Source organism: Papio anubis, chromosome 3 (genome assembly GCF_008728515.1).
Source record: "Papio anubis isolate 15944 chromosome 3, Panubis1.0, whole genome shotgun sequence".
NCBI classification, from domain to species: Eukaryota; Metazoa; Chordata; class Mammalia; order Primates; family Cercopithecidae; genus Papio; species Papio anubis.
Window position 1 is genome coordinate 183,992,061 of NC_044978.1, and position 14,376 is coordinate 184,006,436.

The 14,376-nt window shown below is 65.2% G+C and overlaps 1 protein-coding gene across 1 annotated transcript; it reads right to left on the reverse strand.

Moving 5' to 3' along the window:
- Positions 1-537: 537 nt before the first annotated feature.
- FGFRL1 (fibroblast growth factor receptor like 1) lies at positions 538-14,109 on the reverse strand. The gene is made up of 7 exons (XM_009203915.4): positions 14,020-14,109; positions 13,700-13,794; positions 4,259-4,531; positions 3,028-3,108; positions 2,645-2,929; positions 1,964-2,317; positions 538-1,728 (listed from the first exon to the last, which is right to left on the reverse strand). The coding sequence occupies exons 2-7, from the start codon at positions 13,776-13,778 to the stop codon at positions 1,286-1,288; spliced, it is 1,515 nt and encodes a 504-aa protein (XP_009202179.1). The 5' UTR covers positions 13,779-13,794; positions 14,020-14,109; the 3' UTR covers positions 538-1,285.
- Between the last annotated feature and the right edge of the window lie 267 nt (positions 14,110-14,376).

Genomic DNA, 14,376 nt, shown 5'->3' on the forward strand with positions numbered 1-14,376 from the left:
CTGGAGAGAAAGGATGCACTTTCATGTTTAACAAAATAAATTAAATATACGGGGCTTCAGCTCAAACTCTACATAAAATTACAGAGATCTGGGGCCACCACGACAGTGGGGTGGGGGGTGGTGCCTGGCCTGGACGGGGTGCAGGCATCAGCGTGGCTGAAAGACCAGGCGGGTCCCGGGCCCCAGAAGAGACCACAGTCCCTGCAACCCAGCCCTCCCTCCATCATTATTAATATTATCTTCATTTCTTAAATATAAATACCAAGGCTCCTTCTCGCTGGCAGGGGGAGAATGCAGTGGGAGTGCCATGGGCTCCAGCCTCTCAGGCCTGGGGCTGCTGTGCCCCCAGCCCCAGCCTACAGCAGTAGGGGACTCCTGGACACCTAAGACAGGTGGCAAAAATAGCCGCGAAGGCCAGGCGAGGGCAGAGGCAGGCAGGGGTGGGGGAGTGACAGTGGAGCAGGGAGAGTCCTTCATCAACTATGAGCCTCACTGCACACGCACTGCGGGCCTCGCAGCACACCCTCTGAAAAGCACCTCAGTCCGCATGCGTCCAGGCAGCGTATCTGCACATGTGTGTGCGTGTCCGGACAGCATATCTGCTCGTGTCCAGGCAGCATATCTGCGCGTGTGTGTGCGTGTGTCCAGGCAGCATAACTGCACACGTGTGTGTCTGGACAGCGTATCTGCATGTGTGCGTGTGTCCGGACAGCATAACTGCCTGTGTGTGTCCAGGCGGCCTGTCTGCGCATGTGTGTGTGTGTGTCAAGGCAGCATTTCTGTGCGTGTGTGTCCAGGCAGCATATCTGTGCATGTGTGTGCGTGTGTCCAGGCAGCATATCTGCGTGTGTGTGTGTCCAGGCAGTATATCTGCACATGTATGCATGTGTGTGTCGAAGCAGCATATCTGTGCATGTGTGTGATGTGTTCAGGCAGCATGTCCATGTATGTTCTGGCATGTCTGTGTGCATGTGCATGCGTTTGAGCAGCATATCTGTGTGTCCAGGCAGCATGCCTGCGCATGTGCACGCATGCGTATGTGTTCCGGGAGCATGTCTGCATGTGCCTGTGTTCAGGCAGCGTGTGTGCGCATGTGTGTGTATACATGCATCCAGGCAGTGTGTGTCTGTGTGTGTGTGTCCAGGGGCTATGCCTCACACAGAGCGCCCAGGGTGCTGGCCATTCCTCCTCACCATGGGTCCGCCTTCGTCTGCAGCACCGTCCTCCATCCTCCCAGCCTGCCTGTCTGGCTGGCCCCATGCGCCCACTGCAGAGGCAGTGCCATCTAGCACTGATAGTGGATGTGCTGGTGGACCTTGCCCTCCACGTGTGAGTGTGTGTGTGAGTGTGTGTGTGTGTGTGTGTGGATGTCTGTGTAGACTTTGGGGTACAACTTGGGGCCAGCAACTGGGCCTGGGCCCAGCAAGTGCTGGGGGGCTGCCGGAGACCCATGCTCCTCACACAGCCCCACGCCAGGGCCAGCGCTGAGGGCAGCCAACGTGGGAAGGTCCTTGTCTCCACTGCGGTCACGGGCTGTCCCTGGCTGGCGGTGCCCAGGCACGGGAGGGGCAGGAGTGGGGGTGCATGGCTTCTTCTTGGCCTGGCAAAGCCACAGGAGCACGGTGCCCAGGATGAAGACGGCGCCGGCCGGGATGCCGATGACCACGGGCCATGGCAGGCTAGTGGCCGAGGACGAGGAGGCCACAGGTGGCCCTGGTGGTTTTGGGTCTGCAAGAGTGAGAGGAAAGGAGGTGGCGAGGGGAACGCCAGCACAAAGACCAGGAGAGTACCCCAGACCCATCCCGGGGGCTGTGGAGACGGCACCCCTGGGCTGCCCTCCCTTGGCAGATGACCTGGCCTGTAGAGCCCAGGAGGGAAGGGTGGGGTCCTGCCCGGTGGGTGGGATGCAGGGCCCAGGGGGCAGGTTCGGGCACCAGCATGGCGTGGCGTGGCGGCCGCGCACCTGGCAGCACAGTGAGGAAGGCGCTGCGGAAGCTGTAGCCCATGGTGTTGGCGCCCAGGCAGATGTACATGCCCGCATCGTCCTGGCGGGCGCGGGTGATGAGCAGTTTATTGAGGTAGGAGCCATCGGGCCGCGACCACACGTCGCCTGTGGGCAGCACCACGAACTTCTGGCCACCCACATCAATGGTGGAGTTGTGGCGGCCCTCGGCACCGTACTCCACACGCTTCAGCCACTGGATCACCGGCTTCACGTCGCTGCGCACCTTGCACTGGAAGGACGTAGTCCCCCCGAAGTCCACCGTCGTATTCACGGGGTGCGTGCCTGTGAGCACGGGCTTGGAGCGGGTCCGCTCTGTGGGAACACGGCACGTGGGCATGGCTCCTGGGCCCCGCCAGACTCTACCTGCTAGCACCCCAGGGCCCACCAGCACCCCCAGCCCACCAGCCCCCAGACCCCACCCCCCCAGACCCCCCCAGCACCCCCAGCCCACCAGCCCCCAGACCCCACCAGCATCCCTGGTCCACCAGCTCCCAGATCACCAGTCCCTAGACCCCACCAGCACCCCCGGTCCACCAGCCCCTAGACCACCAGCCCCCAGACCCCACCAGCACCCCTGGCCCGCCAGCCCCCAGACCCCACCAGCACCCCCGGCCCGCCAGTGCCCCAGGCCACACTCACGGATCACATCCACCTTGTAGGTGGCGTTGATGGCGCCTGCGCGGTTCGACACACGGCAGGTGTATTTGCCACTGTCCTCCGGCCGCAGGTTCTTCAGGCTCAGCGTCCACTTCTTCTTCCTGGGCTCGGCGGCCTCTGGGCGTGTCAAGGCCTGGTCGTCCTTCATCCACGTGATGTCGGGCCGAGGGTGCCCACTGGCCACGCACTTGAGCCGCACGGAGCTGCCCACAGGCCGTGCAATCACCCGGCGCCTCATCTTGGAGGGCTGTGTGAAGCGTGGTCGTGCTGTGGGGTGGGGCAGCATGGAGGTCAGAGGATGGGGAAGCGGCCGAGGGGCCAGGACAGACACCCCCCACCCTGGCAGACGGCGGTCCCCTGCTCACCCCACTGCTGGCTGGCGGGATCCTCTTGACCCCCAGAGGAGCTGTCGGGGCCCAGGCTCTCCTTCCCTGGGCTAATGTCATCTGCAGAGAAATGGAGGTGCACAGGGAGGGCAGGTGAGGGGGGCCCTGAGGAGCACCCCCAACTCTCCCATGGCCTCTAGTGCCCCCAGCCCCAGCCAGGACAGTCCTACACACCCAGGCAGGGGGCTGCACCACACACCCACAGCCCAGAATCCCAGGGACAGCTGGGCAAGGGCCGCTGGCCCACACTAGGCGCAGGTGATCCTGACGGGTACGGGTGGGGCTGGAGGACTGGCCCCTACTCTGGCTCCGGGGGGTCTGCAGGCCCCGGGGAGGAGGGAGCTGGGCCCGGCCAGCAGCTGCAGTAACCCTAGCCTACATCAAGGGGCCGAGGGCTGGTGAACAGACGAGACTCTCATACCTCTCGGTCATCATCGCCTTTGAAAGGACTGTGGGGTGGGGGTGGGGGGACAGCCACAGTTTTCCCATTCCACACAATCTGGAGGAGCAGGGCGTGCTGTGGAATGTCCCCTCCATCCACCCTGTGACAGCCGCTCCTCCACTGAGCCCAGGACCAGGCTGTCTCAGGCCGCACCCCCAGACCCTGCCGGGGCCTGGGCCAGCCTCCTGCGTTCAGAAACGGGCCAGCCCCCTGCGTTCAGAAACGGGCCAGCCCAGCTCCAGGAGCTCCACCGGAGGGCCCCACACCCAGGAGCCCAGCAGAGCAGGCGGGGTGCCCGGTCCCTAGGTATGGAGGGCGTGTCTCTGGACACCTGTCCAAGCCCCGCACCCAGGCCCCAGGCGCAGAGGAGAACAGAAAGGCCAGGCATCCCCGCGGCTCCTCTGAACTCCGAAACCTGAGCCTCAAAGTCACAGCCGACGGCCGGCACACCCTGCCAAGGCCTCGGGCCCCAGCCCTTCTGTGGGACCACGGCCTGTGGCTCCCGGCCGCTGCCCTCCGCCCACTGCCCGCCGCCCTCCGCCCGGAGGAAGGCCCAGAGGCTGGAGCCTGATGGGGACAGGAACGGAGCCCAGCCTGGGGGATGGTGGCAGAGGTGCAGTCAGCAGAGGGAGGGCAGGGCGCCGAAGGAAGGCTTTCTGCCCGGGGCTGGCTGACTCTCAGGCCCCAGGTGTGTCCCCGTCCGCCCTCCTGCATGCCCCTGCCTGGCTCCAACCCAGCCCATGACCTCTGACCGCAGCAGCGACTAACCCAGCACGACAAGAGTGTAGTTGACGCTCAGGCTGCCAAAGCCGTTGGTGGCCTTGCACACGTACACGCCGGCATCCTCCCGCTCCACCTGCTTCACCTTCAGCCCCTGGGGGAGCACGCGGAAGCGGCTCCAGCCGCTGTGGATGGTGCGGCCGTCCTTGGTCCACATGGTCAATGGTGGTGGATCCCCCTCCACAGGGCACTGCAGCCGCACGGTGCGGCCCAGCCGGGCCACCTGCCGTGGGACCACCTTGTCTGCCATCCTGGGGGGGCCTGCGGGTGGGTCCAAGGAACAGTCAACGAGGAGGGGCTTGGGGTCCAGAGCCAAGGGGGATCAAAAGGGGACCCACGGCCCAGCACAGACCTCAGGCCTGAGCTCCACCTGGGTCGCCTGCCCAAGGTGAGTAGAGGGGCCCAGGCGCAGTGCCCCCGACCCAGGCCTCAGCTGCCTACATGCACCAAAGCCCCTGAGTGCTGGCCCACTGAACACCACGTCAGCAGCCTCTCACAGCCGGGGCGGCTCTGTGGTCCCAGAGGCTGGCTCTTTGAGACGTGAGAGGGGAGTAGGGTCCCCAGAGGATGCAAAACAGCTGTGCTTGGTAGCCCTCAAAACCCACCAGCCAAGAGGGCAGGGGCTCCTCCTGGTCACACAGGAAGCAGCTGTACACCCTAGGTCAGAGGGGACAGCGGCCCCCCAAGGACAAGGGCGGCAGGGGGATGGGGGCCCTGGTGGGTCCCAAAGAGGCTCCAGGCCCCTCACCCAACTCCCACCCAACCATCAGCCCAGGGCCCAGCCGGGCCTGGACACAGGCCAGCGACCCCACAGCTATCCACACGCAATCAGGCACAGCAGACCGCCTGCGCACGGGCACTGTGTGGATGAGAGTTTGTGCGGCACCCACGTCTCTGTCAGTATCAGACCTGAGTTCAGGGACCACAGATGCCCAGGTCTGTCTGCCCACCCCAAGGGCCCTACCCTGCCAGGCACCTTAGCCTTGAGGGGGCATGACCCCAAGGCCCCGGGGTCAGAGGCTTGCTCTGGAGCGACAGTAGCTAGGGCTGGCCATGGGCACTGCTGGATCCTGTCTGGCTGGCAGCCCTGAGGCTGTACCTGGCAGCCAGTATGTCCCCCCACTGCCTGTGAAACCCACAGGAGCAGACAGGCTGCAGCTCCACATGGCCACTCACTCTGTCCCACCCCACGTGGAGAAGCCAAGTCCTCCTTTCCTGGCAGAAAGAAACCCATCCCGTCCCCTGCCCGGGTCCCCACCCCACCCCGTCCCCTGCCCGGGTCCCACCCCACCCCACCCCACCCCGTCCCCTGCCCGGGTCCCCACCCCACCCCGTCCCCTGCCTGGGTGCTTCTGAGCTGGAAGGCAGGGCCAGGGCCCTGTTTGTGTGTGACCGGCCCCAGTGGGCAGTGCCTAGCCAGCCGGGAAGATGAGCCTGGAACACACAGACCCTGCAGGCCTCAGAAACTCAGAGCACCGCAGGGCCTGCACCTGGATGGAGCTCCTGGGAGAGGAGGGCCCCGCGCGCCCCACTCCCCACGTGCTGCTCCCAAGTCCTGCAGCGGCAACCGCAGCCCACTCACTGCTCTCTGCATCTGAGAGGTGGCCACAGGCACCCCACGGTTCCCAGGGCACCTCTGGCCAGCCCATGGGTGACAGTGTCCCTCCCGAACTGCAGCCACTGCTGTCTGGGAGTGTCCAGGCTGGGTGCAGAGACACCAAGAGGCAGCAGCTGCTCCAAGCCATCTCGACAGTGCCTGGGGCCGTGTGTTTCTCCAACACGCAATTAACAGTGGCCCCGTGACGTCTCCCACCGGCGTCTTCAGACAGGTAGCAACTCCCAATCTCACCCCCCAGGTCTGGGGACAGGGACCCCCACAGAGAATCCCTATCACCTCTCTGGAAGCCTAATCAGCGCTGATAGCACAGGGGGCGCGGCCCAGGGCCTCCGGGTTCTGATCCCACAGGCATCGTCGGCTGCTGGGGCTGGGCGTGGAGACATGGAGCCTCCCCACTGTGACCAGAAACACAAAGGGTGGGCTGAGGCTCTGGAGGGAGGGATTCTTCCCAGCCCTGGCCCACCCGGCCCACACCAGTCCCTGGCCTCTCTGAGAAAACATGTGGGGGTCTCTCCTCTGACCTGTATCTCTCCCTCAACTCAGGACCCTCCCACCCTGGCCATGGGCCCCAGCCCTGAAGCCCCTCCTTCCCTACCCTCCCTGTAATCCCCCGGAGAGGAAATGAGATGGCGGCTGTGGGGGCTGCCAGCCCACCTCCCCCTCAGTGTGGTTCTGTAAGCTGCCCAGGGCTGGGGGCAGCTCTGGCAAACGGGGCTGCAGGGCCCACAGCACAGGGGCCTCCTGACCCCTTCCCAGCCTGCCCAGGTCCCAGACCCACCCCAGGTTGACCTCACCAGCACCTGTCGCTGCCCGAACTCCCACCACCCACAGGGCCTCCGGGATCAAGAGGGAGTGGCCAAGGCCCCTGCCCAGCCCAGCCCCTGTGGCCCACAGCCTGCAGGGGTACCTGGGCCTCCTGAGGGGCTACCTGGGCGCAGGTCTCACACGTGCAAGCATGTTCATGTATGCACATGAGTGCCTACCCACACAACTGCCCAGAAGGAGCAAGAGAGCAAGTGCCCGACCCTGTCCTGGGTGGGGGCACACGGACCCAGCCCCCCCATCTCGGGAGGGAGCCCGCCTCAGAGGCTGAAAGCCCCAGCTGCACTTCAGGAAGGGGCTACCTCTGGCCCCAGCCCCCACCGTGCCCCAGGCAGACACAAGCAAGGCTTGGGGAGGTAAAGGCCCCCACAGGCATGCGGGAGGTACGGGATGACAGGCACAGACAGGGAGGCGGGACCCCCGCCCATGGTCACTGCTGAGAAAGGGGGCAGAGCCAAATGACCGCCGGCTGGCCGGAAGCGTGGCCCCCGAGGCCGGCCTGCAAGTGCTGTAGGCACGGCTGGAGGCAGCCAGGCCAGAGGAGCCAGCCTTATCCTAAAGCAAACAGCCTCCCTCCGTCCCCCTCGCCAGGCCCATCCCACCCCCACCTGGGCTCCCTGGACACCCTGCTGTTGCAGGCCCAAGACCCCCGCAGGAGGGCCTGACCAGGAGGAAGCCCAGCCCCCCAGATTCCTGGGAAATGAGCGTGCCAGGACAGCGGCCTGGGCTTTATGTTTAGGCAAGCCCACACCACCTGGACGGGCGTCCAACCCACGCAGCCTATGGGGAAACTGAGGTAGGACCTGAGGGCATAGGTACCTGGTGGGAGACTGTGGCCGCCTCGCACCGCAGCCAGGAAGAATACAGGGAGCCAGCACCGGGGCTCTGCTGGGCATGACAGCGGCGCCGTGCCACCTCCAGGGTTTGCACCCCGCCAAGATGCCCCCCAGCCTCCTCCTCCAGAACAGCCCCTGCCCTGCACACACTTAGCCACAGTCAAGAGGCCCCCAGCACAGGCAGGACACCAAGGGCCACGTGGGAGCCAGACATGAGGGTAAACTGAGTCTGAGACAGGGCCTCACTGCTGTCAGGTATAGAGGACTAGACTCGGAGGCGGTGGGCCAAGAAGGGGGATGCCGCCAACCCCTCCCACCCCGCCACCCCTGCCCAGCTGTAAAAAACACAACTGGGGAAGGAGGAGGAACAGGGGCTTCCCACAGCAGCAAGGCCCAGAGAGGCCACCCTGCCCACACGCTTTGTCACACACACACTATCCCCAGACACAGAGACTCCTCTTTCCCAGGGCCCAGGAAGGGTGGAGGTGGGCAGGCCCTGGGATGGAGGGGAGGAAGCTGCAGTCTGGAGGGACAGAGGCAGGACCCCCTGCGGCCTGCCCCTCCCCGTCTTCACAGGCCCTCAGATCAGCTCCCCACACCTGCCTCGTCTGGAGTGCCCTCTCCGACGCCCCTCACCCCGGGGTCTCCAGTATCTCTTCTGGAATGGCCCGTCCTGGCCACATGGTCCAAACCCACACCCAAGCCCCTCTCCCGTGCTCGCGGTGTCCCGAGGCCTGGCATACAGCAGACACTCGGTGGGCATTCGTAGGGAGAACGGCAGGGGGGTGGTGGCCAGCCAAGGCAGGTACAGAGGATTCATGGCCAGGGCTGCCCAGTTTCCCTCCTGAGACCACGGCAGCTCCTCCCCATGGGGCCTGGCTCCCACAGGGAGCAAGGAGGGGGTGCTCCCCAGAACACAGCCTTCAGCACAGGGAGCAAGGAAGGGGTGCTTCCCAGAACACAGCCCTCAGCGTAAGGAGAGGCGCCCAGGCACAGACACACGTGCAGTGTCATGATCCCTCTGTCGCGAGCAGACACGAGCTGGGACCAGGAAACGGCCTCCTCTTACTTTCCAGTGTACCTGCACCTCCCAGGATGCCTCTATAGCCCAAGCCAGTGGTGTCCGCCCCTCTACAGAGCCCGGGGCAATGCTGGCCCAGGTCGGACAGGACTCCTGACCCAGTGGGGACAACGGGGGCTTCCTGAGGAAGGAGCGTCCACCACAGCAGGGGCAGATGCTGGTTGACAACACAGCAGGGTGGGGCGTCCGTGGGGACAGACCAAGCCACGGTGCGCCAGGGAGGGAGGGGCAGGTGGAGCTGACCGCTGAGGGGCCGGCTGTGTGGTCCCCTCAACCCTAGCCCTGACCGGCCAACCCTAAGTTCCCCGCATGGAGGAGCTGGACCAAGAGTGGCCTGGCAGCCAAACGGGGCCAGAGTGGAGCGAGGATGCCTGGGAACTGGGGGGCCCTGCATGGCCCCGAGTTTCCAGCTGAAGGAATTCTCTGGCCTGGTCAGGGACCTGGCCATGGGGTGCGGGTGGCCAGGCCCCATGTCCTCCTGGAGAAGCTGAGTGGCCTGGGGAAGGGGGCTCACCTTGACCAGAAGGGAGGGTAAGGGAATCAGGACACACTGTGCCAGACCCCTGAGGGGGTGCAGAGCCAATCCAGGTGCTGAGCCTTCTGCAGCCGGCAGCCCCCCACCGGTCACCAAGAGGAGACACAGTGCCCCCACCACAGATGGCCACTATGTGGCTGTGCCAGGCCCCCAGGGGCACCCAGGGCAGGAGTGAGTGGGAAACGCCAGAGTTAGTGCCAGGGCCCGATCCCCTCCCCAGGAAGCCAAATGCAAGAGCGGCCGCCCCCAGGAGCCACAGCACAGGTGACCCGCTACACAGCCTGCTGCCCATCAGGTGCCAGGGCCAGGCTCTCCTCCAGCCCGGGACGCCCAGGCACACGCATATGCACCCGCATGCACAGACCCAGGACACACACAGTCACCAGCTAGCCAGGCGGCACTCAGGGAGCAGACCCAGAGGATGTGCGGGGACCTGGGGGCCTGCAGCACAGGCGGCTACCCCACAAGCTGTGCCCCACCACGCTGCCCAGCCCTGGGCACCCAGCGAGTCAGCAGGCTGGGGGGCCTCCTCTGGAAGCCTTGAGGTGGAACCTTCTGCAACCCCAGCCCCAGGGTACTACTCCCCCTTCTTGACACGCCAGGGCACAGGGCGGGCAACAGAGCATCGTGAGGCGGTGCCACGCCCTAAAGAGAACCTTGCACAGTGCTGAAACAGGCAAAGATTCCTCCGTAGCCATCCCAGTCCAGACCTCACCAGGCCCAGCCCGGTTCATGCCCCCACCCCCACCTCAAAACCCCAGCCTGCCTGGCTTCAGTCCCCAGGCCTCCCCTGCCCGGAACTCCCCAGAGGGGCTCTGCCTGCAGACCTTGGCAGCCCTTCCCCACTTAAGAAGCATCAGCAAGAACATTTCCTGATCCCAGAACCCCCGAGGCCAGAGATCAGGGGTGAGCTGATGCTCTGCCCCCTGCCAGGGCTCTTGGCCCCCGGGTGGGGCTGCCGTGACCACTGAGCAGCCCAGGCACACTGGGCACCACCACCAGGCCAGGGGCCCTTGCTCCCACTCACATGGCAGACTTCTCAAGGACAGGGCTGGGGACAGGAGGGCACTGGGCCTGTCCACTGCAGCTCCCCAGGCCCCTGCAGGCCACAGGGCACAGCCACCCAGCCTCTCTGGGACACACAGTGATGCCCTGGGGTGTGGTACTGTGCTCCAGACGAAGCCCTATGGTCACCACTGGGGATAGGGCAGGAAGGTTACAGGGAATGAGGAGGGGCCCGAAGCCACTGGCTGGTGGGCCTGGACAAAGCTCCCCAGGGGACCACCAAGCTGTCCTGGGGCTCACAGTCTTAGTAGCCCAGAGGGCGTCACTGTGCCCAGCGGGCCCCATGCCGCACACCAGGGCAGCAGCCCGGCTCCCTCCTCCCTGTCACTGCTCAGCCAATGTTCACTCCTCAGCCCCTTCACAGCACCAGGCAAGAAGAAAAGTGGTTGGGCTTTCTGCCAAGATGGGCGGCACCCCCTGCCCCACACAGGGACAATGTCCTGAAGGGAGACCCCCACTCACGCTGACTTGCTCCAAGGGGACTGGTACCCACCTCTCCTGTTAGGCCTGCCCTGGCCCATGAAACCCCTCCTCTCCCATCCCCTGCTTCACTCTACCCCAGCCATCTTGGACCGTGGGCCCTGGCGCTGTGGCCCACCTTGGAGCCGCCTGCAGAGGGCAGCCAGACACCCTGGGGCTTGACCAGCAGCTCCAGGGATGGCTGCCAGGGAGAGTGGCAGGCAGGCAGGCAGGGAGGGCAGCCCTAGAGGAGGCCTCTGGGGAGAGGGGTGTGGGCACACCTCTCCCTCCTGTGCTGACCCACCCGCTGAGGCTGTCACCTGGATACACCAGGCCTGGAGTCACCGGCAGAGGCCCAGATGGGGCAAAGGAGTCCACCCTGGGCCAAGAAGCAAGCTCAGGCTGCAGAGAGGGCCAGCATGCAGCAGTCGGGGGTCCAGCCTGTGGGCACAGCCCGCCTCTCCCAGCGCGGCCATGGTTCCTGAGCCAGGGCTGGGCAAGCCAGGGGCTGGAGGCCACGGCTGGGGAAAAACCAACATTTCCCCTCGACAGGGCCGCAGCGCGGGGCCTGCGGCTGAAAGGGAGCCCGGAGGCCCATTGATTCCCGCACAATGGATAAAGGAGTCTGCGGTCGGCGTTTCCAGGCCCAGCCAAAGGCGACTTTGTTCACGGCTCCCTCCCTCCCCCAAGGGGACAGTGATTTATTTTCCCTTCCAGGAGTGGGGCCCCGAGATGGAAACGGGGCGGCTGGCCCGATTCCCCACCTTGCAGGGGCTGGGCCCAGCTCCCACACGTCCACCTCAGCCCGCTACACACTGGCCAGCCACTGCCTGGAAGGGCTTGGGGCGAGGGAGGAGGGCCCTGAGGCCTGGCTGGGGGCCGAGGTCAGCACCGTGCACCCACAGCTATTGCTTCCCCGAGTCACACACCCTTCAGACTCCTGCCCCTACAGGGAGCCGACACTGACCACGCCACCCCCCAGGCATGGGGCACCCCTGGACAGGCACCCTGCCCACCTGGGTCAGGGCTCAGCTTGCCCACAGCAGCTGGCCGGGTGCAGAGGAAAGGGGAGTGGCCTCCTAGGCAGGCCGCTTAGAGCTGGTCCCCAAGGCCATGCTTGCAAAAGTTCAAAGGTGGCACTTCTCAGAAAGCCCTGAAACGACTTCCTTCAGAATTATTGGTAAAAGGTATTTCATCCACAAACTCTCAAGTTCCCACTGTGAGAAATAAAAGGGAAAGGGAGAAAGCCAATTCCTATCTTTTTTCAAATTGGAAAAAAAAAAGAAAAGCAGTTTTTAGACAAATCCACCAAGATTGTGAAACTTTGGGAAAAGAGGAACTTTCAAAATATGATCCGAGTCTAGTGATGTGCCGATTCCAGAACTTATGACCTAGCGAGAAATGGCTTTTCAAAAACAACCCAAACCCTCTGCATGCTGGTCCTTGGCCTAACGAAGGTGCACAGTGGGCTGTTCAGAGCAGGAGAAACACACTTGGATGGACCTCGCGCCCTAGTCCATGCTAGGAAAATCAGCGCAGTCCGGAAGAACCTCCTCCCCACCTCCACCCAAACCACAGAGGCCCCTGCCCTTGGAAAGCCGCTCAATCCCAGCTCCCCAGTGCCGCCAGGGCCTTTGCCATGCAAAGCCAGGGCTGGATATCCTCGGCCCCAAGGCCGCAGTTGAGGAGGACGAAAGCGAAGGGGGTGGCCGCTGGGGCGTCTCCATGAAGAGGCGGGCTCTGCCACCCACTGCCATGGGTGACCGCGGCCATCCACCAGTCAGCTTCAGCCCCAGCCACGGACCATGGCAGGACAGAGGCCTCCAGAGCCTCCCTGGCCGAGGGGACAGAGGATAGGCAGGTGCAGGGATGGGGGAGGCCAAACAGATCAAAGAGAATGCAAGTCCAGGCCACTAGCGGTGGTGGGGGCTCGCCCAGTATGGCCTGAGTGCCCACACAGCCCAGGACGCTGCCGGGCCCTCAGAGCAGCCGCTCAGCCAGGCCCATGTGGGCAGGAGGGGGGTGGGGGGGTGCTGTGGCATAAGGCCCACCTGGCCACCACCCGCCATCCAACACCCGAACGTGCCCATATAAGGCCAGGTTGGATGCGGCGCACTTGCTGGGCGGCAGGGGAGGGGTGCGAAGCCTCAGGACTGGTGGACACAGCGCGGACAATCCTGAGTGGTCAACACACCCAAAGGGCCGGCCTGGCCACAGGTCCCGCCTAGCCATGGGGGCAGCCAGCGCTGTGCTCGGATCCTGGAACATGGCGGGCATGAGTCTGCGGGGACACATCACCCATCGGCTTCAGATGCCCTTGCTGGAGCCGGGTCCCGTGGCATAGCTGCCACTTAGCTATCAGTGGCGTGAGGACGTACCAGGCCGGTACAGTGGGTGCCCACAGGCACGCAGTCCTGGGGTGCGTCCCGGCTCTGGGGACTTGTCCACACAGCCGCCCTGCACTGCCTGCCTGGGGCTGGGCAGGGCCAGGGCACACAGCTAGGTCTGGTGTGTGCCCAGTGGCTGGGACACTGGGGGTCTGAGGGTCCGTTTCACTCCCAGACACCCAGTATATCACCAATATCTCTCATAGCCCATCCTGGCCTCCGTGGGGGTCTCTGCAGGTTCCCAGAGTCCTAGTTGGGTCCACTGTGGCCACAAACCGCCCACTCCCCAAGAATCCACAGGTGATCAGCTGCCCTGGACTGCAGGTAGGAGGGTGAAAGTGTTTGCAAGACCAGAAAGAAGCATGTCCTGGGGGCCAGGGCTAGAGCCCACCTGGCCAGCAAGCACAAGTGAAAGGGACTCCTCCAGCCAGCTGGGGGAGGCCGCCTGGGCGCTGTGGTCAGCCCATGGGTGAGGGGACCCTGGAAGGAAGGGGGCCTGGCGAGCGGGGCGGCAGGGGCGGGGCATGGCGCGTGCCAGGCGGGCACTGTGGCAGGGTTCAGGGCCTGGCGGGAAGGGGGCGGCGCTGGCGGAGGCCAGGCTGGCTGGGCTGGGCGCCAGAACTCACCTCGGGCGGCGGCGGCCGGCGGGAGGGCCCCCAGCAGCAGCGGCGGCAGCAGGAGCAGCAACACGGGACTCGGCGTCATCTCGGCCTGTCCGGACCTGGGGGCATTGGGGGCGCCGTCACCAAAGCGTGGAAGTGGGAGATACCGCCCTCCCCGGTCCCGGGCCGCGGGGATCAGGGGTCTGGACCCACTTCCCCGACAGGCCCTCCCCGCCCGCGCTCCAGGCGGAGGAAGCCGCGGCGGGGAGAAGCTGTGGGTATCAAAGGCAGACAAAGGGTTTACACTAATTACCGGGCTCCCCCGCTGCCCCCCCTCCACACACCGTCTGGATTCCTGGCGCTTGTAACTCCGGCCCTGCCCGCAGGACACACAACACCCAGCGCCCCGCAGATAATCGCCTGCGCCATTAGCGGACAAATTTGCGCTGGGGGGGCCCACGTGGGGCGCGGGGGCGGGGACGGGGCAGGCCGGGGACCCGCAGGAGCGGCGGCGGCGCGCGTGACCCGTGCCCAGCTGGGGCTCCGAACCCTCCCCTCCCCGCCCCCGCCCCGGACCCCCGCCCTCCCCCGTCTGCCCACCTGGGGTCGCGGCCGCGCGCCGGGATCTCACCTCGGCGGGGGCTCGGCGTGCGGGCGGGCGGCGGGGTCAGGGCCAGGCCCGCGGCGTGCGCTCTGCGGTC

Excerpts from the sequence above, each read along its gene's own strand:
- FGFRL1 (XM_009203915.4), bottom strand. The coding sequence starts at position 13,778 with ATGACGCCGAGTCCCGTGTTGCTGCTCCTGCTGCCGCCGCTGCTGCTG. Across the intron at positions 4,532-13,699 it reads GCCGGCCGCCGCCGCCCGAG|GCCCCCCCAGGATGGCAGAC; the intron begins GTGAGTTCTGGC and ends ACCCACCCGCAG. Across the intron at positions 2,930-3,027 it reads TCCCGCCAGCCAGCAGTGGG|CACGACCACGCTTCACACAG; the intron begins GTGAGCAGGGGA and ends CCCACCCCACAG.